General features: G+C 35.9%; 1 protein-coding gene across 2 annotated transcripts; it reads right to left on the bottom strand.

Annotated features, from left to right (window-relative positions):
* Ero1L (endoplasmic reticulum oxidoreductin-1-like protein) lies at nucleotides 1–27849 on the bottom strand. 2 transcript variants are annotated; one of them, XM_067109245.1, is made up of 13 exons: nucleotides 27474–27767; nucleotides 22698–22817; nucleotides 22400–22483; nucleotides 15203–15327; nucleotides 14624–14818; nucleotides 13829–13875; nucleotides 10144–10161; nucleotides 4692–4784; nucleotides 3746–3883; nucleotides 2947–3064; nucleotides 2641–2794; nucleotides 2271–2419; nucleotides 1–1973 (listed from the first exon to the last, which is right to left on the bottom strand). In XM_067109245.1, exons 1-13 carry the CDS (start codon nucleotides 27618–27620, stop codon nucleotides 1919–1921), a joined length of 1443 nt encoding a protein of 480 aa, XP_066965346.1. In that variant the 5' UTR covers nucleotides 27621–27767; the 3' UTR covers nucleotides 1–1918. The 2 variants fall into 2 exon arrangements, with proteins under 2 accessions (XP_066965346.1, XP_066965347.1); XM_067109246.1 differs by lacking the exon at nucleotides 10144–10161 and having other exon boundaries at nucleotides 27474–27849.
* Between the last annotated feature and the right edge of the window lie 67 nt (nucleotides 27850–27916).

The following is a 27916-nucleotide window of genomic DNA, read 5'->3' as shown; positions in this document are numbered from 1 at the left end:
TTTACAAAAATCTGTGTATTTAAAACATTCTCTGTCACTGCATTAATAATTATATATGATATATATATGCTTTCTTTCAATATCTGAAATATGTCTCCATCTCTCAATAAAAAAAAAATCAGAACTATAATGATCATTGGTAATATTACCTTGAAAATTTCTTCTTTTGTAATATTGATCATGACCAAGCAAACAGTGTTGTGTATTAAGAATGCTTAGCACTGTCATAATGAATAGAACAACAAAGGTCATCATATGATAAAGAATACATACCAAATAAATATGAAGAGAGTAATGTGTCTCATTAGATTAAAACCTTCCAGAAATACTGTATGTCTCATTTCTATTACCTGTTGGATGAACTGAATTGAAAATGGGTTCCAGTCAAAACAAAAAAATATTCAAATGGAAATGAAAGCCAATGACACATAAACCACTCTCGTCAATACAGCAAACTACAGCTAAAAATTACTTGTCAATGCATTAACTAATCCATCAGTGTACTAATTACCTTCAATTAATCACCTAAACACCCGTGAACAGGACTTAAAATTCGGAGAATCAACGTCTGAAATCTCAGGAACATAAAATAAGCAAATAAAGCTATAATGTTCAACAACCACTGCTAGACAAAATATAATGTCAAAATAACACTGCTGAGGTACCCAACTGATACATATGCAAAGAATGCATCTCACAAAAGCAATTATCAATTCACATGGGAAATATTAAAATTCTGAAAAGCAAAGTTGCAAAAGAAAACAATGATATTCAATTTCCACCATATTGTGCACCGTAATTCCAGATTTGCTTCCTACTTTCTACCATTAACATCTAAAAATCTATTTTCTCCCCTTTTAGGAAAGCCATTAATTAATGTGAGCCCTAAATGTATTATGGAATGGCCACTCTGTGACAAAAGAGGTAGCCTCATCCACTCTTTTATAAACATTTTGAAAGTTCAAAAGACAAAGCTGTAAAGAATCCCTCAACTGATGTTTTTGTCAGAGAGTCTCCTCCACAGCAAAAGTGGCAATGACGCCATTAACAGAATGTGCAAAGAAGATACATATTGACATTTAAATGACCTCAAATAACAGCAAAACGAAAGCTAGTAACAATGCCAGACAAAAACAACAACAACACACTTTATCATAGACACTGGAGCTGAAGCACCCTCTACATGACTGGTAATCATGGTGATGAGCCACCAACATTTCACCAGCCCATGATTCTTTGGATAAAATAAAGTTTAGTATAACTGCAAGATGTACGCAATGAAAACAAGAATTAAAAGACAAAATTGTATACTGGACCACATCTTATATCTATGTAGCTTTGATCATCATTCAAACTTCTTGTAATATTTTGTAAACGATCATTCTAAATTATTCTGGCTTTATACAGAGAGAAAATAAAAGACTAACTAAAAAACAAAAAGGAAAAAACTGAAGAACCCTCTTAAAATATTATCACTACAACACAGTGAGGATTGATAAGAAAAATCCTCAAGGCACTGGATTACACCAGTTTATCATTGACTTTTTTGTTCTAACAATTTGAGATCAGTTCATTCTCTTCTTGGTTTTCTCTCACCATCAAAGGAAATAAGATACATCTGGTGAAATTATAACATTTTTTCCCAATTCGTGGCTGAATAAATGTTAATTTATAACAGATAGAGACATTCTCGAGCAGTTATCTAAAAATAACCAAGAAGGTGTGGTCTTCAACAGATATTTAGAATGCCCCCTTGTCATTATAGCTTGTGCTTGCAAAAAATGATTTTTAAGAAACCCTCTCATCGCAATGAGAATGGAATAAAAGGTTTTCATGCTTCCCCTCTCCTTACAGTGATGTAGCTATTCATAAATACAACAAATTATCACAGAATATTTTGTGTGGAATATTTGATTGGCTATCTCAAAATTTCTTCTTGAAATCGTTCAAGTTCCATGATACTCCTGGATAACCTGAAATTAAAAAGAAGAAGTATGAAGGAAATGCAATTAATCTATAAAAAAAAAACATTTTTCACAAATTCTAAAGGAAAAAAAAAAGATAAGCCAAACCTAAATACAGTACAGTACACTTTATCAAAAGTTCTCAGATATGTTTGTGATTTCCAGGATTCAAAGGAATCCTGGAAATCCACAATTCAGGAGCATTTGGCTAAAATGCTCCTGGCTCTACAGATGTTATTAAATACCACACACATATGTACAGCCTCTCAAGGGTAAAGAAAATAGACTCCATTTCTAATAGCATACCTTCCAAACGCATTAAATAAGGACACAATTTCTCCTCTTGAAAGTTGAAACTTGGTAAGCCTGACAGTTGACAAGCTTAACTGCTGATCTAGTGGTTGATCAAAATTGCCTGAGAAAAGTATCTTCAATGCAGTTCCTAATCCGGTAATCTAAAATTAAAGGTAACAAACACACATTAATGATGTTTCTAGGATATTAATCCAGATTTTTCTTCAACCTGAATACAATTTAAAATACAAACACCATTTTTAAGTAAAGCTTCAAAATACTGCATAGTAGTATTTTAACAATCTACTACTGAAGTTCAAAAACGCCTAGAGACTTGACAGTTTACCTTATTGGATCAGAAGTCAAACTCAGAATGACTTACCTGTAGCTTTCCCCATAAGCGACACTTATCACACCCTACGCAATCCATGATGCGTGATATATTTCGGAAATGCTGTTTGAACTCTTCCTTTAGTTTCGCTGCTTGAAATCCTCCCGTAAACATAGCACCTTCATCAAAATGGTTTGGAAAACCCCTACAATTGAAGAGTACCAATAATCAACAGTAAGAACTTTTAGAAGAATGAGTTCATGAATGGCAGTACCACATAGAAGAGACGTTATATGTTCAGGTATGAATGATGACGAAACGTAGATAAATGTGAAGAATTAAGAAATAAAAACTTACTCTATCACATTCAACAAATCCCTAACAGCTTTTCTGACATCGCTGTCCTCCTCTTCGTTGCCAGTATAAAACTCTAGACTTTCAAGGTATGGTGCAGCTTTTGCCAAAGCTTTCATTTCTGTAAGGGAAATAAAAAAAAAATTTAGTCTCCTTGTTCAAGGAGTTCAAAAAGATAGACATTGTCTTATTACTTTTATGAAGAACTGCATGGCCCCTTACTCTGAAAACTAAATGAATAATTCTTTTAGCTTTAACAACAGAGTATACAGTATTAAATCTGTAACTAAAAAATACTGGCAGGAACTCTGACTCCCTGGAAGTTGCTTATTCATGAGGTGATTAAAATACAGACACCCAGTACACTTACTGACCACATGGAAACACTAAAAAAAACTCCAATTTCTTTACACTGGCCAACAAAATCCTACTAATGGCTAAGTTTGGTTTTTCCAGAGGGAATTATTAGCTTTTTCTTTTATTTTAACTTTACTTCATCAAAAAATACAGACAACACAAAAACTATTACTGTATAGCCATCAATGGAAAACAAAAAAAATGTATGAAAATTTTACAAAACAACATTGAAGAAATATTAATATCAAGTTCTTTGTAATCACTCTTCAATGACCAAGCCCAACAACTGTCAGGGCAGGGTGGATAGCTAGACGAAAGAAAGAGAATATTAATGGAGGTAGAGTAAAAGGAATGACAGGGGTTGTAGCTAGGGCCAAAGTGATGCTGCAAAGAACTTTAGTAATGCCTACAGTGCACCTACAGGGTAGAAGTGTCAATAACTCACCTAAAAGATACACAAAATAGAGATTTTTGAGTCGCAGAGGACCCTCGCCTCCAGTTAACTCAGGATCAAAGCGACGCTGGAATTCTTCAATGTTAGGACCCCATATACCTTCACTTGAATCAGTAAAACCATCCTTATCTGGAAACAGCCAAAATAAACATTAATGGCACCAAGGTGAAAATACCTATCTAGCAAAATACAAAACTAACCATACAAATGTGAATTACGCGAATAACCGTCTTTCAGTTTCAAATTCATGAATGGGCAACCAGAAACTCGCTCCTACATCACTCAAAAACAGATACCAACATCATTACTAGTGTGGCACTTGCATTGCAGAAATGAGCAAGTAAACTGGACAGAATGTATAATCTTATCCCCAAAACTGGAACTCTCCTGAAATCATTAACTAAGCTCTGATAGTGTGGCCTTTGATATCAATATGAATACTGTAGTGTAGTTAAAAATGATGAAACCTGCTTAGACATTTGTAATTTATTACAAGTGCTGAATGTGGATTCTGTTTTCCACTGATGATTCACATGATTACAAAACATCTTTACAGTAAGAATCATCATACTGACACCTGCTAGGACTCAATATCTTTAGGTGGTGGTTAATCCCACTACAGCTTTAAGACTGGCTTCAGAGATGGACCCTAAGCCTACTCTTAGACCACACAATTTTGAGGAATGGCAAAATCAATGCTTTTGCACAAAAACAGAAAATCTGAAGGACAATTAAACTCAAACTCCAAAACAAATTCTAGATATTCAGTAATCCTCTAAATAAAATAAACATCCCAAAACACAAACCACAAAAATCAGAGACCTTTACTTAACTAAGTGGACCAGAGAAAGGTCTTAATAAAAATTCTTAGAGTCTAAACCTATAAGAAAATCTAATCTTTAAGTCTACAACAGCTAAAATTTACGTAGCTACTTACCAGACAATAAATACTGCGCACACAGATGAATATTAATACTTGAATGGAGTCCAGAGACAGCTCTATAGAAAGTGCGTTTTTCCAAGCACATATCTGAAAGTCATAAAGGAAAAAAAATCATCCCACATAATATAGTATCAACATCATATAGAGTAATTCCTCAAGACATTTCAGTTCAATTCGTACGCTCTCGTAGGGTGTACCAGAGCTTGTCGCTAAAATGAGGGAAAAATGAAAGCAAGGAAGTCTGAAAGACATTAGCCAGATAATTAAAAGGAGCATGACTGGCCACACAAGGCCCACAGTTAGTGGTAGCACCCTGTGAAGTCTGAGAGAAATAACATAACACACTGCCCTTGTACAGTACAAGAATTAAAAGTTAATTTGATAAAGACATTATGGTAATTATATCAGATTAATTTACAAATTACATTTTATATTCTTGACTGTGAACCAAAATATAAACTCAAAAGTTCAATTATAATAAAGCTACTATTATAGCAACTGATGTACTGCAATTACAGCAACTAATATACTGTGAAGTATTGCGGACACAGTGCTCATAACTACAGCTCTTATGCATTTATGCAACATTCCACTGCACACCAAAATAACACGGCAAAAATTCAAGAAAATTTACAAAAATGTACAAGAAACTAATGAACCCCTCAGCTGTTGTTAACAATGCATGATGAATTATTATACAAGACTGAAAGACTGATACTGTACATTAGTGACAGAGCATGTGTGTAAAGTAAAAGAATTAAAATTTTTACAGCTTAAAAATAAACCTAACATAGAATGCAGAACTACCTGAAGGGTACAATCTAGAATCCTTGTTTCAAACTAAGAGGTACTTGCTTAAAAATGCCAGTTGGGTACACTTCAGCAGAGGTAATGTTTGTCAGGTGGCAACACAATACAGGAGTGTGTGTGTGATAACCAATGGAGAGAGGTATGCTAAACGTCAGAGTTGACTGCTGGGTGCTGAGAATTCCTGAATGATGTCCATGGTGTTTGGATTGAAATAATGATGCAGATTTGCTGCAGACTTGTTTTGCCTGTGCAAACCTTGCACTACTGAATATTTCCCAGTGTTTACCCCATGTTGAGCGTTAGAAGCTTTTGTTCTTGTAGCCATGCCCTATTTTTTCTGGGGTTTGTGTTCTGATGTCATTTCAGCTGCCAAAGGAGTGCGACTAATCTCCAGACCCAAGTTGAGAACCTTGGTCAAGCTTGTGATAGAGTGGCTCAGCGCAAATGATTGCATGATATACAACCTGCCGAAGATAAGGGTCAATAACACTGCTAATACAAGCTCAAAGCTTACTACCAGGATGCAACCTCAGATCAATAACCTTCATTGGGCCACTTTTTTTTTTTTTTTTTTTGTATAATCCTGATACAGAACTGAAGAATGGTTCCTACGAAGTATAGTATGTGTACTATCTGCAAGACCTTGCTGTTTTCCAGGCTTTTGAGGGCTAATTCTTCCAGTTAAAACTCCAACATGGTCATATTAAAATTTACGAATCATTGAAGACAAGGTAAAGGCTTGGCCATTCTAGAGGAAGCTATTAACGAATTTCACATGCAGTACTATACATTATTTCATCCACCCTCCCAAAATAAAGAAATTTAGTTTGCACTGTTACATTTTTATGGCAGAGAAAATATCAAGTTCTGCAAGAAGCCACTGACCTGGGTGAGTGAATGATTTATCTCTTCGTCCACTATTCCCTTAGCCTTCCATCTCATGTGGTTATTTACAGTGTTGAGAAGTACATTACAGAATGCGTTATCACTAATTACGTGGTCACTTAGTGCAAAAGTGCTTCTTGGTGAAAAAATTAGATTTCAATCAGATACCAAAAAATCCTACAACTTGGTGTCCTTGGAACCAAACTTGTTCCAAACCACTGGGTCACCGATCACTTCAGCTCTATCATATTTTTCTGGTCAATTACAGGTGGTTTCTATCAGTAAATATCATATGCATCAATACAGTTATCCCTCCAAATTCACAAATCTTTTCTAAAAATTTAATACCTGTACAGTTAAAATCATGGGTAAGAAACCCTTCAGTTCCACCAACATAAGTAGACAATTTAGTTTTGGGTCAGAGGTATTGTCTTTGCCAAGGCTCCACAGTCCTCATTTTTATCTCTACACAAACTACCTAGCATAAGTATTCCCCTGCTTTATAACTGTTTACAATAGTACATGTATTATGAATACATGTTCAATTTACTTGTGTTATGGAAATAAGGTTCTAATCCCACGGAAAATTAGACAAATAATATATCAGAAACGAATACTGTACTAACCTGGAGGGGAAAAAAAACAAAATAAGTGAGACAAACACATATGCCACACAGTACGCAGTACGGCAGCCTACATTCATGTAACCTACGTGTTTTGGGCTGTTTCTGGATCAGCGTATGAGTAAATAAATTTTGGTAAAATACATCACATACATAATGATTTTGTTGTAAGATGTATTTATGAGGATTAAAATTACAGCATCACTGTGGTGAGAGAGAGAGAGAGAGAGAGAGAGAGAGAGAGAGAGAGAGGTCAGTGCTGCAGCTGAAAACATACGACAGATGTTTGGTACAGCTGCAAAAAAGAATGTGCACGTGTGTGTTTGGATATGTATCGTATTGTTGATTTCCATGAACCACACCAATTATGCCAATCCACTACAAAATTAAGCCTCTTAAAAAATTACAGCAGTACAGTACTAATATTGTATTCATGTGATATGGCATGTACTTGCCTCATAATACTATCAACTACCTGAATTAATGTCACTTTTTTAAAATACCTGTATGGGCTTAATATTATGATAAAGATATAAAATATAAGAGAGTAAATGATAAATTATCTATGTATATATTACAGTACATAATGCAGTATGTTTTACACACCTGACTTGCTACTTTTTGCTTTCATTTACATTTTGCCTGACTGCATACAATGTCCTCTAGTGTTCGTTGCACAACTTTTAAAAAAACCTGACTACTTTCAATAGCAGTATCAATATTTTAATGATAAAACAGACTAATTTGTACATGTATTTCATGCATTTACAATCTGCTGAACTTGTCGGTTTTCTTAACATTTACTTCCTAAGGAAAGTGTTTGTTATTTGCTGATTTACACCAGTGCCACAGTATTCCAAACATAACTCTTCTTTAAATCACTAATAAAAAAAAAACATGAGTATCCAACCTTGCAAATTTCACCCATGAATTTGGAGAGTTAAATAGTAATATCCAAATCAAAGTGAATTCCCATTTGAATACATCAAAATAAATAGCAATCCATTTCAAACACTTCCTAGAACATTTTCAAGAAGAAGAAAAGTATGAGTACATGTACACTACTGTATTTGTATAAGTGAATATCACTGGCATCAATCAGATTATCATGTCCAAAATGTTTTCTCATAACAGGTAAAATGTAATGTCCAAAATTACAATCCCATGACAAACCACTTGCTACAGCATTTCAAAATAGAAGAAAGCATATCATTATGTCACATAACTTACATCTAATAATTACACAAAATGCATTGATTTGGAACTGAGGCCTACAGAGGGGAGGGATCTGAAACCACTGAGGGCCCCTGCTAAAGGCTTCTTGGACTCTGGATCAACAACCTGCATTCACATGGCACCAAGACATGACTGGTACTAGGCTGAATGGGCCTTGAAGGAAGGGGGTGTTCGGGGGTTTTAAATAGTGATGGAATGTAGTGAGAGTAGCAGATGATCAGGTCATGGCTCAGGTAGGAGCTGTCTTAAACATGTCAAAATCAGTGGCCTGTTTCACTGATGCTGCTTAATCAGGGAATCCCTACGGATCACTTACTATGACATTATTTCAGAGCCACTGAAATGAGAACTTCCCATGTCATTTTATTTTGCCCCTCCTTTTGGTCTTTGTTTTAGTCACTGTCCGCTTATGTTTCTAGTGGCTGAGGATTGATGAGACTGAAGATTGCTTCCTCATCCACTGTCTCTGAAACTAACAGTGCATCATTATATCGTTCCACCCACAATGCACTGTGAGCCTGCTCAGACGTTACTACTATACGGACTTCACATCATTCCAGGCCATGGTAGTTATGTAAACGGTGTTTCTGAAGTTGAACTCACATTGGAAGTTTGATGCAGAGATGATGGAATCCAATCATCTCAGCACAAAAGAATGCAAGGCAGCTGCTCTTGAATTTCCTGACGAGCTCTTGGTCCATGGGTTGGCTCAAGAAGGTAACATTAGGTGGTGAATACACTAAACTATTCCTCATTACCAGATTAGCTTATAGCAATCTATACTGTGTTAAGAAGGGCTCACCTGGTATAACAGTTCAGCCCTTTTCTTTCATGCAACCTTTGCTTTAAACAATCTGTTTTAACTTATCTACTCTAGCTTGTTCTAAACTCTGTGGCCTCCACACAAAATTGTGTTTGGCACCTTTGTTCCTTGGCTTTGAGAAATTTCCAATACAGCTTCCCCTTCTTGATTTGCCTCTAATGTTGTATCTAAATTAACTCAGTATAAATTATATATGTAGAGTAAGGATTAATATTGAAATAAATTATGGAGAAAGAGGGTAAGTAAGAGTTAAGTTAGAGTAATTTTTCCTAAGTACAGTATATACATGTACTGTAAAACAGTATTTTATTAATAACTAGTTTTGCTTATGTTTTTAATGTGTATAATGAAAAGAATGGTATTATACATATGAACCTATTGTAAAAAATAATTACTTATGCTGGGTTCATTATCATGCACAATATTACGTATATGTGCTGAGGTTCAGAACCAATTCACTGCAGATAACAAGGGACAACTATACAGTCTTCTAACTGTGATATAAACTTAATAGCAAGCCATACTTATCAAATTCACTTGTAAACAATGACTTTACAGTGTAACTGACCATGACCCAAATCAAATGTGAACTACTGTAAGTTTACAAGTATTTTCAGAGCATGCACAGCCTATTGCACTAGCTAAGAATTATAGATATACAGTGATACATCCTTAATATTACATGCCTAGAAACCAAAGCAGACAATAGGTTTAGCCATGAATCCTTCTGAAGAAAACCTTTGAATCAACCAAGCCAAGCAAGGGCTCATCCATGTCTACACTGGGAGAAGAATTAGGCAAGAGTAAAGTATACAAAAAGCAGCAGCTCTCCATGCCCAGGGCTATGTTAATAAGTTTTAGGGGAGGGAAGGCTGAAATCTACAATAGCTTCGTTGTGTGAGAAACTTGCAATCCAGTAATTACCTGTCACATTTGGGAATAAAATATACTAATTTTGTTTTGAATCCCAAGAAAATTCTAATCTAAGGTGTACCCGATACCCTTAAGACAGCCCGTCTGTCTCCCAAAACTTATGCTAGAGGCCTCCACCAAATATCAATATTCTTACCTTTAAGAAAATCATTAGCTGCATTTTTTTTATGAGGAGAAAAAACAAAATACAGGTAAGATTCATTACATCAAACAAGGCAACAATATTCATCAAAAAGGCTAAGAAGTAGTCACAAAAACACTTCAGATAACAGATGAGAACCAACTATTTCCATCCACAAAACATACCAAACTACTGTAGAACACTACACTAAGTTACAAAACACTATATAATCTTAGTCATTTAAAAAAGCAATTACAATAACAATAACTACTGTATATGAAATTAATGCATCTACAATAAACACAATACGTACTGTAAATAAAAATGTAAAATAATTACTGTACAAGATTTGCACTGAAACAACTACAACTGTAATAAATTATCCTTCCTTCAACCAAGCATTAGCCTGAATCAAATTTTTAAGTCCCTATTCCTAAGAAAATAAAAATCTGAAAAAAATCTATTTATATTTGTTATTATCATTAGTCAAACACATCTCTTGTGAAACCATTGCTTGGGAATCAGGTTATTGCATTTTAGACCTTATAAGTTTTGTCATTTCAAGAAATAAGTGCAGGAGCAAAGTAAGCATTAATTATAAGGCATTTGTGTCATCAACTAAGCATTTCAGTACAATATTGTGAACAGGAGACATACATATGTTGGTTAACCATGTACAATATAAGAAAGTCTCTAATGAGTCAACAACACTTCTGAATGGGGGTTCTTTGTAACCCAATAAAAATATACTGCAGCAAGTTTGGTTATCATTTCAAAATTTATGTCCTGAATACACATTGCCATTAATATACTGTTAAAAACTATAAGTAATTTCTTTAGCTGCAAATACTATGTAAACAATACCCTTAACTCCTACAAGAGCAGATATTCAACTGACTCTACCACTGATGAGACTATGAAATGAGCCAGATACTGATACAGTTCCACTAATGCCCCTTCATAGTACATAAGACATAACTTCTTTCTCTGTTTACTCCATACAGGCCCTTAATTCAACTTTCTCCATTTGCAGCAACAAAGCCTCCTTCCCTCTACAAAAATCTCTGTAACCCATTTACGCTATGATGCTCCACCTGTTCAATTTTACAGATGTTATCATTATCTGGATTCATATATCTCTCACATCTAGACTTTTGGATCTTATTCCTTATATCATGTTTGGAGCAAATGATGCCTGCTATCTTCCACCTTTACTCTCTCCCTGTACACTTTTTCCAAAGTTATTCCTTTTTTGTTATGAATTTTTCCTGCTCTGACGTCTACAGCTAAAAAGGACAATCCTCTGTGTCTTGTGGGGGCTCTCGGATCTTATCCTCGGGATACAAAGTCCACTGTCTTTCTCCTTCTCACCTGGTTTTACACAGTAATCATCAGGATCAATCTGTATCCAAAAATTCTACAGTATTTCTTAGTGGCTATGACATGTAATTACTCAGGCTTATTCTGGGCAAAAATGGGGACCTTACTTGCTCACAAATATCAATAATGCAAGACGTTCATCTGACAATTTTTTATAGGACTAATAACCGCAGTAATTATAGTAACCAAAGTAGCCAAGATATAGAAGAGGTCATACGGTTGAGCTAACATTGACGATGAGACCATCCATCTCATTCATGCCTTTACTGGCACTACCTGAATTGAGTTCTCACCACTGCCTTCTGTCTGGGGCAATTACTACCTTAACTCACATATGGTCTGTCTTCATGTATGCCCTTCTCCATGCTTTCTGGGCTTTCCCAAAAGTCCTCATTCTGGAGCTTCTACATCTACTAACGTATCTAAATCATCTTTCAAGTTCCTCTGCAACTCTCTCACTTGTAATGGTACCTGATTTTCCGAAGACAGTTCAGCCGAGAATCTTAACATTTAGTAGTCAGCTTTCTTTAAAATCTCATTTGTGTTATAAGCGCCTATATTCCAACAGCACAGAACAAATGTCTTCAGCGTTATTTCTCTTGTTTATATTTCACAAAGTGCATCTGGTTTATGTTGGAGGTGAGGGTATGGTCTTAGTAAAAGATGCATGTCATAAAAGTGGTGCTTACACCAATACTAATAACAATTAGGTTACACTCCATCAATCTATTTCTCTTGAAGGCTGCTGGAGCTTGATCTTTAAAACTTATATTGAACAAGTACAATAAATATAATACTGACACCCGTAATCTCCCAGGAAACAATGTAGTTATAATGACCTTCCAGAGTTACCCTATTATATCCAAGCTATCCTTAACGATGAATAATTTTGCTCCTATAAAGTTTAGTGCTGTATTTGACAGGGTTAACTATGGTCCAACATATACCCTTGTAACATGTGTCAAAGGCTAGGTAATTTTTCTCTTTCACAGTGACTAACAATAGAATTACTTTGATGTATTGTTTATAATGAGCCCACAAAAATCCTGTCTTATGTTATGTTTTGAAGCCTAAGTTTATAATTCTACAGATGACATGGTTTTCTCAAACATAACAACTGCACAGTATGCAGATGAGAGATGAGGCTAAACACTACCAAAACTACCTCTCTTATTAACTAATATATGCTGCACTCACTCTGTGATTTGAGTGGATGGGTAACAGTGTATTTAGCGTGAGAGTAGTATCTCTGTACATTAACCTTGACAAGCTTAACATTAATAGTGATACTGAAGAAAAAATTTAGAATTTCATGCTGCAAATACAGCCCTTTATGAATTCCATGGCAAAGAAGTTTATGTCTCAACAAATTATGGAATTTGATCAGAAGCAGAGCTAAGGGTGTTTGATCTCTGCGTAAGTTACCAGCCAAGGCTGAGGTAAATTATGCAAATCGTTGCAAATTCCTGTACTTGAACAATTAAAGTTGTATTTTGCAACTTCATTTGAAAACACTATCTATCTCCAACTTTTGTCTGAACTTCTTATCTTGCTTATCTAAACGATGTTCTTTCAGTAATGCTTGCTGCCTACATTTCCCCTCCACATAGAGACCCCACTTTGGTTTTCAAAAGAGGGTGACCCCCACCAAAATTAACATGCTTTGGTTCCAATTACATGATTAAGGCTCTTCTTCAACATAAGCATCACCAACAGCCTGCTCTCACAGAGCCTTGTGAGATTACTGTATGCCTAACATTTTGATACTGAGATGCTATCTAGGTCTAGCTTAGGCAAAATGTTTACATTCACTTTCTATCATTCTTTTAACCTAAAACTTCTTTCTTGGTTTCACTTCAGAACAGTTTATCAATTCCTGAGCAGGTACCAAGCCCTTAGAAGTGTTCAGCCTTGAATGTCGAGTGCATTCAACTCAACTCCACCAAGAAATGACACAACCCACAATTTCTTGTGTTCATCGTGTGGTACTTGCTTCCATCGAAACACTCTATTTTGAGGAGATATAATGGAAAAACTACTGCATTGCCTACTCTGTTCAGCCACGCTCTTGGAGGAACCATAGCATTTAAGGTGTACAGCCTTTTTAGTAACACACAAAAGCAATGCGGTTCATTAAAAGGACTAACCTAATGAGAGTATATGCTACCTAAAATAAACAAAACAATGAATGCATTCCTGAACTACGTATTCATGGCTTTCAGTCTTCTCAGCCATGCTGCTTATGACAGAAATTACAGCTATGATAAAGTTAGTTAAATACCAAGTTCAAACAAAAACTTCTTTGGCAGAAACGACTTACCTCCAATGCTGCTGAAATCTGCATATGGACCTAAATCTGTTGATGGCCTGGAAGAAAAATTCATCAGTAAGTTTTATTTGTAGCAAAATAAAGAAATATAATATATATCAATTTTTATACCTTGCACTTGCAAGCCACTATCTTACTAACTGACATTCCTTTGACATTTCAAACAGTCAACTGATAAAAATATGCAAGCATGGAAGTCCCACGACAGAGACTGGAAGGCTGACACAAAAATCACAGAGAACTTTCAAGAAAATCTACATCAAAAGGTGTGCAATGTAGAACACAGTTGGGAGAGCTCGAGTGTTTGTCTAACCCTATGAAGGGAAATTCTGATATCAAAACGTTCATGATGACATAGGTACACTGTAAGTAGTAAACCCCTAACAGAATATTTTCTCAGACTGTACACACGTTAATATGAACATGCAGATGAACTTCCTGAGCAAATGTCTGCATAATAAGAAAGCATATTTACAGCAAAAAGAAAACAAAACATAAGAAATTATGAAATAATGTCCAGATTTCAAGGTGTCTGAAAAACCTTATTTTTCAAGACCTGACTGTTTTGTTCTCTTAACTTTATATAAAATGACTATAATTAGTTTCAACTTGTTAACTATTGCAATACATCATAGCAAATTATATGAACCATGAAATTTCAAAGGCAATTTGTAGTACCGCAATACAATAACCATATGATCCAGGGCATCTTGTCCTTCCATGCATACTGAAGGGCAAATACAAACATTTTCCATACGAGCCTACAAATGACAAATCTGAACTCACTTGAAGCAGTTCTCTTGGTATATACTTCTCCAAACACGGTGAGCAGAAGGCCCAGCATAACCAGTGTATCTCTCAGGATTCAAAAGCAGATCAACATAATCGCTGTCTGTTGAAGATTCATCATCCAGTTCACAGAAGGAGTCAATGGCACTGTCGTGAGCAGCCCAACGCTCAAATCCATCAATAGATTCTTTGCTGCAAAGAGATCAGGATCAATGACAAGACATGATACAGGGATCTGCTTCCTTGGCAAAAATTGGAAAATGACACCTTGCTTCTAGAAGTTTGCACTGAAATGTGAAACTCAAATGCTTGCTTACATTTTATCTTTTTAATAGGAAGTAAACAATCATGAATTAAATGAACTTTATACACACAAAGGTTACCCTCTTCAGTAGAGTATCTAATACACTTTTACTGTCAATGAAAATTTATTTTTCAAGAAATGGTTTACTTAACTAACCTTCTTAACTTGCAATACCTTCTACTGTATTTAATTTTATATTAAGAACAATGTACAACTGATGTAATTCTCAACAACAAAAGAACATGAAAATGATTAGCATCTTCCTCTGTTACCTCAGTGTAGTGTTGAGATATCCAAGGTCATTTTCACCACCACAGTCATTACTGTTGTAGTGTTTCTGCTTTTCAATTTTATTTTTTTCCAAATAGACCACTGACCCTTTGATGCCATCTGGGACCTGAAATGTGTCATTATAGTATACTAGATTATATGTGCAACATTTTTCTGACTGACTAAGAACAAGATAAAACTGGTAATTCTCTGTGACAGGGTTGTATTTATTTGGGAAACTAATGATTTCAACATTCAAGATGAAAACAAAAGAAAAATATAATAACAATAAAATAAAATAACTCATCCCCTGCACAAAACAATCGAGTCTACTTCCCTGTGCTTTATTAAGGACATTACAGGCAGTCCCTGCTTACTGGTGGACTGGTTAATGGCGTTTCGGTGTTACGGCGCTTGGCTAGCAATGCAGTTAACCAGATGGTAAGTGGTTTATTGGCGCTGATAACAGTTTACTGTATTGGTGTCTATACCCGGTTAGCAGCACTGCTAAGCAGTTTATCAGCGCTATTATTGCTGATTTTCAGTTAGCTGCTCTTGACCGGGAACGGAACCCCCGCCATTAAGTGGGGACTGCATGTAATACCCTGTAGCTATGCTAATATTGCTATTTATGTATACATATACAATAAACTGGAAATGTTTTAAGATTTGCTTATGCCAATAAGCCTCCGTTGTCAAATGTGATGGAAATGTTTAAACTTGCATTTTATATCATGCAAATTAAGCATTTTATAACAGCAGCAGTCCTTCTTCGGCATAATTTTTAAAGTGTTTGGTGGTGTAAAGTAAAAACAAAAGTGGTGGAAGTCTTTGATGTGCAAATCAACATCACTCAGTTGTGTGAAAGCATTGCTACCGGTGAAAAACTACTACTAGTTAAGAGCAGATTAAAATCAAAATCCAGGCAGACCTTTAAAATCCATAATATGGAATAGTGACACCATACAGCCCAAAACAAAAGACATAACTTTAGAGAGAAATCTGTTTACGTATTCACTCACAGAATCCATGATTTAATATTTAAAAAACAACCCGAGAAGTTCTTACAATAATGACAAGCCTTGATGATTACAAGTGCATGCTTTAAAGAAAATTATGGAGGATATTCAAGTACGACATTATTTCTGTCTGGCTAAATAAATTTGGTAATGGTCACTAAATAATCCATTTTTTACAAATATCAAGTCAACAGGGTGCGTAATGTGTTACTGATGGCTATTTCTTTTCAGTGATCATGTAGCACGGGCAGTGTGTCAAAGTTAAAACTACAGTATTTATTCCAGGTGTTTCCTTTGACACCTGTGAAATACTCCCTTTTGGGGGGGGGGATTAATAAAAACTCAAAACCAAAACATAAACCATCATTTAAACTTATCATTAGTGGAGCTGGCTTTGGGTCACGGAGCTTAAACGTTCTAAAACTCAGACTGTGACAGTTAATCGATCCAGAACAGTTTTACCTTTGCATCCTGATTTATATAAAAACAGTACAGTTTTAAAGGTCAGTACCACTTTCATGATTTTAGGCACAACTTGTGATTAGAAACTGACTTTTGAGAAATGTACTACATGTAATACTGCTTCCTCGTATTTCTCAAAAGGTTAGTACAGTGTATCGTAGAAATGTTTCAATATGTTTCAGGATGAAGTTATTATTTCTATTTTAACACTTTTCTACCACCTTGTTTGGAGTGCTACTCTTCTCCAGTGTAGTCTGCAGGTGCTGACTCTCATCTCAAACTCTTGGATAGAGTTATGTCATCAGTCAAGTATATTTTGCCATCTCTTATGTTGACTTGTGGCTCAGATGTAAAATGAGTTCATTATGTCTTTTGCATAAAATATATTATGAGTACACCACTCTACTCAGTTTGCTAGACGTTTTATTTTGGCTACGAGTACAATACTCAGTTTGCTAGTCTCCTGATCTCCAAATGTTTAAGTGAGGAGTAAATTTACTCCTCCTTTCTGCTGATGTCTCCTACTTCAGGTATACTGGTTTTATTTCCTATTCCCTTATATTTATTTATTCATCACTTTCTCCTTTCACTTGTCTCTCTTTGCAGGCTGACTTCCCTTTGGAGCCCTCCTGGGTTTATAGTCTGTTGACCCTGTCTGTAAGAATTTTCAGTTGAAGATTTAAAGAATGAATACAGTGACAATTTTCAAACCTACAAAATTCAGAAATTTCTTATATAGGAATGTCATATAATGAGTAGCATGTATATATCCCTTTAGAATCAGTCAGCTTTTTGGAAGAAAAGCAATAAAGGTCCAGATTTGTAGTCGAAGACAAACTGACCATGTTATGCAATACAGTATGTATACATATACAGCATGGAGCAACAGAATATACAAGGCATGGAAGAGACACAGATATAAGAAGGTCACTGTTGATGTATTAGATACAGTATATACCTATATATATACAGTAAACCCCCCGTATTCATGTTCTCTTGATTCGCGGACTCATGCATTCGCGGGTTTCTCTGTGGAACATATCTACCCATTATTCACGGAAAATTCGCCCATTTGCGGTATTTTTCACTGAGAAATATTCACTAATTACCGTATTTTCATATAATTTTCATGAATATATGCACTTTTTGTGAAAAACTATTAAAATACTCGGGTATAAACATTTTTACAGTGCTTCTCTTGTGTCTAAACTATCAAAATGGGCAGTTCTAAGTGCTTTTAGAGGGGTTTTAAGTATTCGCAGATTTTAACTATTTGCGGGGGGGTGCTGTACGCATCCCCCGCAAATATGGGGGGTTCACTGCATAAACATGGCATAAATGCTAAACACTATATCATGAATGTCTATTCCAACTCACGATGAGTCACTCTAGCTTTAGCTAAATGTATCTGAATTTGACACTGCATACACATGGCATAAATGCTAAACACTATATCATGAATGTCTATTCCAACTCACGATGAGTCACTCTAGCTTTAGCTAAATGTATCTGAATTTGACAGATATATGTAACCAGCAACGTAAATAAAGTCTTCTCCTTCTTCATAGCACACTGTTAGAAGCCGTAAGCTCACTTCTCTTTGAATGTTACACTGACTACAACTAGGTATGGAGGAGATCCTTCAAATTTTTCATAGTCAGATGTGCTGTTGGGGCAGATAATTTCTTCGTTGAGCAACTGAACCTGTCAATTTAGCCATTTTTGAAAGAGTCTTACATTTTCCCTGTAAGAGCAGATTAAACAATGCAAAGCGTTCAGGTTTAGGTAAGTGCAATAAAAACTTATTCTAAAAATTGTACACAAAAAGATTATAGCAGTTAAACACATGCAATAAGTTTAAACTGTGCAACCATTTTTTTTCTAGTGAAAATTAACACTAAGCAATAAGCACTCAACTATATTGTAATCAACTGGGCTTGTACTTGTAAGCTTCTCCTTTCAATTATCCTTTCAACAACAAACTCATTATAGGTAATTTTTGTCCCATTGTTTACTTGCCTCAGGTACTTCATTTTCTTTGCAATTCCGTGACATTTCAGACATCTGATGAAGTACAAAACACATAGAAATGCAAAAAATATTTTGAAATGTTTATAAATTCACTTTTCATGGACACAAATTCACTTAATCCTATTTTCTCCAACTGAACCAACACAGTCACTTGCACTAAAATGCAGAAATAATTTGTATTTTGAATATATTTCTGTAAAACTAATCAAAATACTGCACACATAAATCATCACCATTAACACTTTTTCGTCAAAATAAACTTCTCTCCGAACTCATCTGTCTTGTATGAAATCATCTGGACTGGACTTTCTTAAAGCAGTTATTTCAAATGAACCTTACTTCCCTGTTCTATAGTTCTGACTTCCACACTAGCAGAAATTCAACAGACAGCAAAAGAAAAACAAAAACACTTGGTTTTCGATCCATCTATTTCCCCCCCACCAAGGGAACCAATAAGTGCAGACACTCGGAGACCTTCTTAAAGCATTTTAATTTTTCCAGGGATCCTACATCACACTGGAAATTTCAAGTGTAACCAGACACTAGGATATTAAATATTATATGGCAAAACTTTTGTCAATGGGCTAATTTGGATGAAATTACAAATGTTTGGGGGTAATATTCCATATCTTAAATGGTCCCTAAACATGTGTGTCTTTACACTAGAAAATCTACATTGTATTACATTATTAATTTTACTGCTTGCTATGATTTTTTCTAGATCCTTAACAATTTCTTGCATGTAAAAAAACTTCAACAATCCAGATCTCATTGGAATTCCAAAGATCCAGAGTCCATGAAGGTCTGGGCACATTTTGCTAGGTTTTTAAGAAGAAACAAAACGTAATTAAGGGAAAACGAGTATGCAATTAGGAAAAGCTGTCGTAAGAACTGTAATTAAGGGAAAACGAGTATGCAATTAGGAAAAGCTGTCGTAAGAACTGGTAAGCCTTAACAAATAAAGAATTCTATACTGTGTACTGTAAATATAAATCTGCTACAGTATTTTCAGGTAAAAGTTTTTTGAACTGTAAATAAATACTAAAACATAATACCGTACACAGCAAAAACTGTTAGCTAATAAACAGCTAATAATTATCATAAAGAAAATTTAAGAATTCTAAGGGAAAGCTTAGAAGTTTTCAGTCTCCCCCTCTTTCTTCAACTAAACCTTTTAATCACTTTCAAATCAAAACCTACTCAGGTGATAAGGTTTGCCTTGGGAAATGTCACTAACATCACCTCAACTTGAAACAAACAACTGTAGTAGAATTTTACAACAGCTCAGAGAAGTTAACCTGTTCACTGCAAACTACTTTTTTATACAGCAGCTCACTTGTCCAGACAACGCAATAACTTCAGCTACACTTACTACTTAGTCTATTACTGTGGGGTATCATCGCACTAGTTTGCAAGTTTTGTCACTTGTAAGGGGAATGAGCTAAATGCACTTCTTAAACTATCACTGTTAGAATTTTCATACTTGGGGTGGATTTTCATTCCATTTAGTTCATCTTCAGCTGCTGATCATTCTCCACAAGAGTTGCTGATGTAAAATAGCTATCAGTAATAATAAAAAATCACAGGGGAGCATAACTAATAACTAACGAATGATCTTTTTAGTCTAGAACCAAGACAGTGTAAATTGATTATAAGACACACTGTACCAGTACAAAAAAAAAAATTACATTCATAAGTAATCCTTCTTTCATACAACATAAGGTATGAACACTGGAAAAAAAGACACTATCACAAAATGAAGTATAAACATAAATGCACATTCACCAAAAATTCACCTAATGCACGATGCATTTAGTGAGATTCTTGTGATGCATATACACCTGGTAAAATTCTTGTGATATATGGTACATTTAGTGAAATTCTTGTGAGGTATGATACATTTAATGAAACTCTTTCCTTCTAACTGATTTCAAAGAACATGCAGCTTTTCTACATTTAGAAATAGCACTTAATGCATGCACATATTTTCCATTCATGCAAAGTTTCTTATATGAACATCTTACTTAAACGAAATACATCACTTTAAATAATCTTTATGCTAAACAGATACAGACCTCTTACTTTTACTTGCACTTAAACACCAAGTTTGTACAGATAGGTGCTTAGGAAAAGCAATGCACTAGTCAATATAAAATCAAGCTTCTAAATTTAAAATCCAGCCCTGGTCTAACCTGTCAAATGCACTCATTCTCTGACTACTTGTGACTCAGACTTACATAAATTGGAAGGATTTAATGATATACGAAAAACTGGCACTGCAACAACCGAACAATCATATACAGACAGTAAGGCTACAACACTTAATATACCTGATAACAAAAACTGAAATTCAAGATGTGTATTTTGCGAAGAAAATTAGTTTTTCACTCAATTTAGAAAATCATGCTTGCTTTTTTTACCTTTTAATCCTGCCTTATGAAGACGAAAGATACTTTCAAGTCCAGAAAACTGAGACTTGATCAGAAAATACGGTGAATCAGGGAAAACCAGTCACCATAAAATGGCTGGGGTTGCCTATCCACTGAAAATCTTTGAATATGGGGGCAAATTTTCAGCTGACAATGAGCAGTTTACTGCCTTGGAATACTGCTCTAGCTCCATGGGAGAGCTGTTTGGAGGAAATTCCAGTACTCTCCCTGAAGATTTCCTAAGCCTCCTTGGATTCTGGTGTTGGATTACTTACAATCTGAACCAAGGTTTATCATATTACAGCCCAAAGGTTAAGGCAACAGGCAAAATTTATCTCCAGACGAAGATAGGACGGTTCAAGACTAAATGAATGAGTACAAGTCCTATTAGTTTTTGTCTTGAAAACATGGTGCAGCTGATTAATGAGAGCGGCCATTATGTTGGCTCTAATACCATGCCAGGCTTTCCATCATCAGCATGAAGCCACTCAGGGACATCACAATTATGATCATCAGACAGTCATTCCTTTCTCCCCAGTATTGCACTGCTATTTTTAATAAAGAGCATAAGATCTTTAAAAGAAGTCGTAATTAATTACTGAAATTCAACAACCTAACTCACACAAATATCACTGTTTCACTAATGCTTACACAAAAGACACTGAGTCAAGATATGCATGATTTCACAAGTGAGATGGGGCTGCTACTGGTAATAAGTGTCATATCTACTGGCTAGCCACAACATTACAACATTTAGACATAAGTAAGAGTAAGAGTTGTAAATCTGACTGAAAGCTAAATATACTTTACATAAATATGAATGCTGTAACTGTGAACAGCAATACGAGTACTTTTCAATTCATAAAGATTATTTAATGTTCTGTCTTCAATACTGTATCTTCCTTTAAAATAATTACATTTCAACTAAAACAAGCAGTGGGGCATGAGTTCCAAATCAATGCTCTGTACCTTTAATGCAAAATAATTTCAACTGCATGAGAAAAAGAGCAAAAGAATTCATTCGTAAGCTTCAGTACAAAACTTTAATCTGTACTAAAAATTATATTTCTTGGATTCCTATAAAACATACAATGTTTGGGAAGAAAAGTTAATCTGAGAATATGAATTTTCCCACTTAACTATAAATGCATACTCTTACTTTTATTCAAAACAGTAAAGCAAAGACCTCATGAAACAGATCTTTCACAATAATAAACTTAAAATGCTGGAAATGATTACACAAACATAGTATACTTACATTAGTACATGGCTGAACACTACAAAAGCGAATGGCACATTTGCTATCATCTTCCCAGAAAGGACATTCCTTATTCAGGTTCACCTGAAATATAAGCCATCAATGCTTTAGGTGCACTCTTATGAAAGTATTCACTGAAAATAATAGTGGTTAACTGTGCTGGCCACACTGTCAGATGGCAACTGATGGGCTTGGGTTAACAAGATCCGTCAAAGTGCAGATTTAGACAGGTTCATGGCAAATATAGCAAAAAAAAAAAAAAAAAAAAAAAAAAAACAGATTTTTCAAAGATTCTTACCTTCCAGTACCTGAAGAAATTTTGGCTCAAAAGACTGTTCAGTCTTGGGAAAACCTTTAGATTGTTGAAACTATTAAGGGTCTCTACAGAACAGGAACAGTCATCTATAACACCTTTCAGCTGAAAAGAAAACGATGAGAGCCATAAGACAATTCTGTATAGAAGCATACCAGTAGTTTTTATTCAGAGCTTTACTACCTACTGTCTACCTTATATGCATATGATGCAAAAAATCAAAGATCTGACCATGAAAAATGTAACAAATTTTATGTTTTGAAGAAGCAAACCATTGCTTGATTATAAAATATTTTAGTACCTAAAAAGAAGAATTATAATTTAACATAAAACAAGCCCTTGCATATCTGGGGGTATGACAAAAGCACCTCAAGCAAATGTGGCACAACTTAACATTACTTTCTTAGCCAACTATATACAGTAGTTGCAAGCTTAGATGTTATATTAAAATAAGACAGCTACTCTATCTTGACCCTATAGGATGAATATGAGTAGCAGTCTTAGAAAATTAAACATCTAAATCAGGATGCATAGAGCTGAAATAGTGTACACGCAGTCACCGGTTTATGAAGGGGGTTCTGTTCTGGTGTTGCGGCATTAGCCGAAAATTGGCGTAAACCAGGACATCGTCGAAAATTGTAAGAAAATCTTACTTTTCATCCTTTGGGTGTCTTGAAAATGACATAACCTATGTTTTTATTGAGTTTTTCATATAAAAATTCCAAATTTTGCCCATTTTGACCATTCTGCCTTTTTGGAGCCATATTTCTTCCGTCGGATCGACGTCGTAAACCCAGAATATGCGTTGTAACCCAGGAAATAATTTTTGATGAATACCCGGTATATTTGAAGAGCGTCATAAACTCAGAATGTCGTAAGCCGGGCCCAGCATGAACCGGGGACTGCCTGTACTTCGAATCTCTTCTAGTTCAAGTTAAGCTGGGATTTGTCCCTCTCCTGTCAGGCAAGACATTAAGTTAAGTCTGGGCAGGAAGTTTAAGAAGCATCCCTGCAATTTACTCAGGGACTTACACTTTAGGTTAAGTTAGGCATTGGGGTCACCTGCTGCTGCCTTTGTGACCCCCCCCCACCATTAGGCTTGGGAAGGTATGGCTGAAATGTCTCCCTATACAGCTTCACCTTTACAGTATTTAGTGACTAACTTGATCACAGACATAAGCCATATATTTTTTCCAACTGTTTATCTTGTGGTTTATGCATTTAAGAATTTTCCTGTCTGTGCATTTCACTTGGTTTTGTTCTTCTCACCCTAAACATCCTGGTTTCCCAGTGGGCCCCTTAATAATTATTAATGCATGGTGGACTGAGGAAATACAAAAATGAGTGATTTGCACCAACAAAGATGATAAGAAGCGCACAATAAAAAAAATGAGTCAGAGGGGTAAATGATTCATATACACGTATTATAGTACCAAGTATCACTAACGTTATTTATCAGCAAGAGGCAGGAGATGACTGGAGATTTGTGGAGGATAAAGTTAAAAGTATACCTTAGTTTTACCAGACCACTGAGCTGATTAACAGCTCTCCTAGGGCTGGCCCGAAGGATTAGACTTATTTTACGTGGCTAAGAACCAATTGGTTACTTAGCAACGGGACCTATAGCTTATTGTGGAATCTGAACCACATTATACCGAACAAAGACTGGAGTGGTGGAAGTTCACAAGGACACTTAGCACTCACTGGATGGTGTTGGAAGCAATACTCACAAGGGTGAGTGAATGATATGTTACCATCATTTAATACTATGGAACTTTAATTCCTTAGAGTATCGGATTTCATATAAAATGGTTGAATATGATAATTTTGTCAGTTTTTCCAAAGATAATATTGGGTGCAAATGATAAACAAGTTGTGAATCAACTGATAAAGTAAGTGGAGTGTTACATCAGTTTCTAAATTCATCGATACTGCTTTGAAGGTTTTCCATTTTGAGTTCTTGGGCATTAAGAGGTGCGATCAGCACTTATAGCACATGTGTTATTCACAGGTGTTTATGAGAGTTCTAATATTCTTCTGTTACCAAATAATTACCTACCATTTTATACCAAATAAACTTTAAAATTCTTATGCTACGTACCTACATATTTTCAGACTTCAGACACTTTTTACGACAAATTCTTCAGCTTATGAATGGTTGCCTTGTGTGTGTAATGTGTTAACTTGCATCATAAAAGATATATTTCACATAATAGAAGATCCATTCAACAGATATATGCCTCTCCTATCTGAACTGAAGTACCCTGAATGGCACAACGGCTATGTACTAACCTTGCACTATTTCTGTATTCAATTTTATGGTTTACAGCCCTCAAGTCAGGTTAGGGGGTGGAGTTAAGTGGGAGTGCGGACCTCTGGTGAGGTAAAGATGTAGCACCATAAGTCAGGTTAGGTTACATCTTTGTATTTTGTTCCATGACTTACAGCACAGTAGGTCTGATTAGATGAGGTGTCCAAGTTGATCCACGCAGGGGAGGGTGGGGACAGCGGCAAAGCACACACAGAAAGGTAAGACCCCAGAAACCTGAATAAGGTTAGGTTAGGGATCCTGAAGAGGGCAAAGAAGACCTGGCACCCTAAATTAGATTAACTAAAGGTGGGTTTGAGACCTCTGCACAGAGATATTGTTTATCAATACAGTATATAAAATGTTTTGACTGAGCAATACAGAAAAGGGTGTATATGATGAAGTGCAGGTGAGAACTTGAAAAATTTACTGAAATGATGAGAGACATTTAGTCTTTTGTTCATGTTTTTATAAAGAAAAGCTCTGCACGATGCCTTGTGCAAGCCAAATGGGAATTAATGTAAAAACATTAACAAAAGACAGTAAATTTCTCACATTATTTTGATAAATAATATACACCCCTTTCTATATTGTTCAGTCAAAAAATTTCACTAACAATATCTCTGTGCCGAGTTCTTCCTTAGAACTACCAATTTACCTACACTATGGACACGAAACCTGTGTTTTTCAGACTGATTATCTTAGATTTTAACCCATTTTAGGCCATTGCTGCTTGTGCAATGCACCCATATTTGGTTCTCTCATAAAAGCCTGCATGTCCAACGGAGGTACCCCCATTACTGTTGCATGTGCAGGCTTGGAGAGAGAACGTAAGTAATTAACGTCTGCATAAATCATAAGTTATGGGCACAGAAAAATATGAGGGTAGAATGCTGCATAAGGGGTCACGGCTTGGTGGGGGTTGGGGTGGGCTTCCCCACGCAGGTTAACCTAAGAGATGTTAGGGGGATACCATTTAAGGACAACAGCAATATTATGCATTTGCAACTTCAGTAATGGAACCAGTATTTTTTTGCTCATTTTTAACTTGTCACCTAATGTTATATATGGTTGTAATCACCTTGTGTCACAGATTAATAATCAAAAATAAAATATAAGATACTTTTAAAAACTTTTGTTTAAAAAGAATATTTTTTGGAAAGAAAACATTTTCTCAAAAACCACTTTTTAGTTTTGGAATGCTTTGTGCAGTACTTTCTGAGACAATCTGAAATTTTTTCATGACAATATTGCTCCTTAGTTATTCAAGAAACACCTATAAAAGTACAAAAATATACAACAGCTATTAGTTGGTTGAATGGCCGTATATGTATGCATGTGTATGTTAACTGTCATATGCACACTAACTTTAAAACCAATATTACTATCGTCACTGTCATTGTAATTATCTATCTTGATATCACTAATTGATGAAAATGAGTAGGCATCATCATCGAAAGCCATTTTCTCCAAAATTCACAAAATGAACATTTATAAAAATCTTCGACTGTTGCTCAACTTCAGGATACAAAAGCCTCCCTTGTCCAGCCCCTGGGGCTGACGGAAGGTTTACAATTTTGCTATTTTTATACCTATGATTAAGGGAAATCTGGCATCTTTTATGTTCAAGAGTGAGCTGAACGGCTGGTGAGACTGTTGGCGTCACTCAAACAGAGCTAAAGGAGGGACTAAATTTACCGCTATATTTGAAAATAAGATGTCGATAATATCGTCGTCGTCCTAGTGGAACATAAAAGCGTCGATTCTAGCAGCTCGCAGCACCTTGTCAGTTAAACACAGAGTCCAAGGTTAGGTTAGGTTTGGTAAAGGGTCAAATTCCCTTCTGAAATAGCCTACTTACTACAGAGAAATATGATTCATGTCACTAGCAAGGAATATTATGGTACAGTATTCCCTTCACTTGTTGGAAATGCCTTCTTAATGCATTAAGCCTACCCCAGTGAGAGGAAAAATTTTAAGATCCAGGCCCGTCATGTGTTAAGGACCTGGTGCCCTAAGTCAGGTTAGGTCAGGATGGTTGTGTTAAAGCAAAACTAATTTATCATGAGATAAATATAACACTGGTTGCGTAATGGGTTTATCAAACATTTCCGCAGGAAATGTACGCGAGATTCGTCCAGACCACATCAATTAGGAGCCTGCTATCAATATGAGCATAAAATATTAACTTTTTTTGAAGGAGTTCCCAGCGTCATTGCAAACGCCTGCCCTAAACTAGGCCTCACAGCTCGGAACGAAGTGCATGTCGAAAACTCAGGTCACCTCCTGAAGGCCAAAGTGGATGACGAAATCGCCAATTCCAGTACGAACAGATCTACGGCCTCAGAAATCCTAAGTCAAGCACGGACGGCGAAATGATGCCCTTTGCGGTTTCAAGGAGGCCTATTTAAAATGACAGACCTCTGCAGGGAAAATTTAATCGTGGAGCCTACCTGACAGAAACACCTTTCCCCAGCGGCCGGACTCCCTCCTCCTTTGGACGTCCTCGAGGATTTCTGTGTCCCGTACCACTGTCCTCCGCAGGTCCCTGTGCAAAACGCTATGAACACGCCGCACAGAGTAACGTTAAACCACTTCATTGTGAGACCAGGGCCCTATCACACATTCAAGAACGGAATGGTCGCAGTCGGCCGACAGTCTGGGTTAATATACAGGTCCGAACAGGCGACTGGTTACTACATGACTGACAACTCGTAGCCTGACACTTTGAATCTTGCATCAGCGTCGCGTTCAGTATCGCTGCGGAAGGCGGAGCTTGATTACGTATAGCGCTACGTTCGAACTTGTTCATCAAACCTCGGCTCGCGTCTACGATTTTCTTAAAAATGTACAAAATGATCAGAGAACTACTAAAATTCCATGCTATATTTTATTA

The sequence above is a fragment of the Macrobrachium rosenbergii genome, chromosome 9 (assembly GCF_040412425.1).
Source record: "Macrobrachium rosenbergii isolate ZJJX-2024 chromosome 9, ASM4041242v1, whole genome shotgun sequence".
Lineage (NCBI taxonomy): Eukaryota > Metazoa > Arthropoda > Malacostraca > Decapoda > Palaemonidae > Macrobrachium > Macrobrachium rosenbergii.
The sequence above is the reverse complement of the archived record's forward strand: the minus strand, read 5'-3'. Positions and strand labels throughout refer to the sequence as shown.

Excerpts from the sequence above, each read along its gene's own strand:
- Ero1L (XM_067109245.1), bottom strand. The coding sequence starts at position 27,620 with ATGAAGTGGTTTAACGTTACTCTGTGCGGCGTGTTCATAGCGTTTTGC. Across the intron at positions 22,818-27,473 it reads GGGAAAGGTGTTTCTGTCAG|CTGAAAGGTGTTATAGATGA; the intron begins GTAGGCTCCACG and ends TTTTCTTTTCAG. Across the intron at positions 15,328-22,399 it reads GTGTTCAGCCATGTACTAAT|GTCCCAGATGGCATCAAAGG; the intron begins GTAAGTATACTA and ends GACACATTTCAG.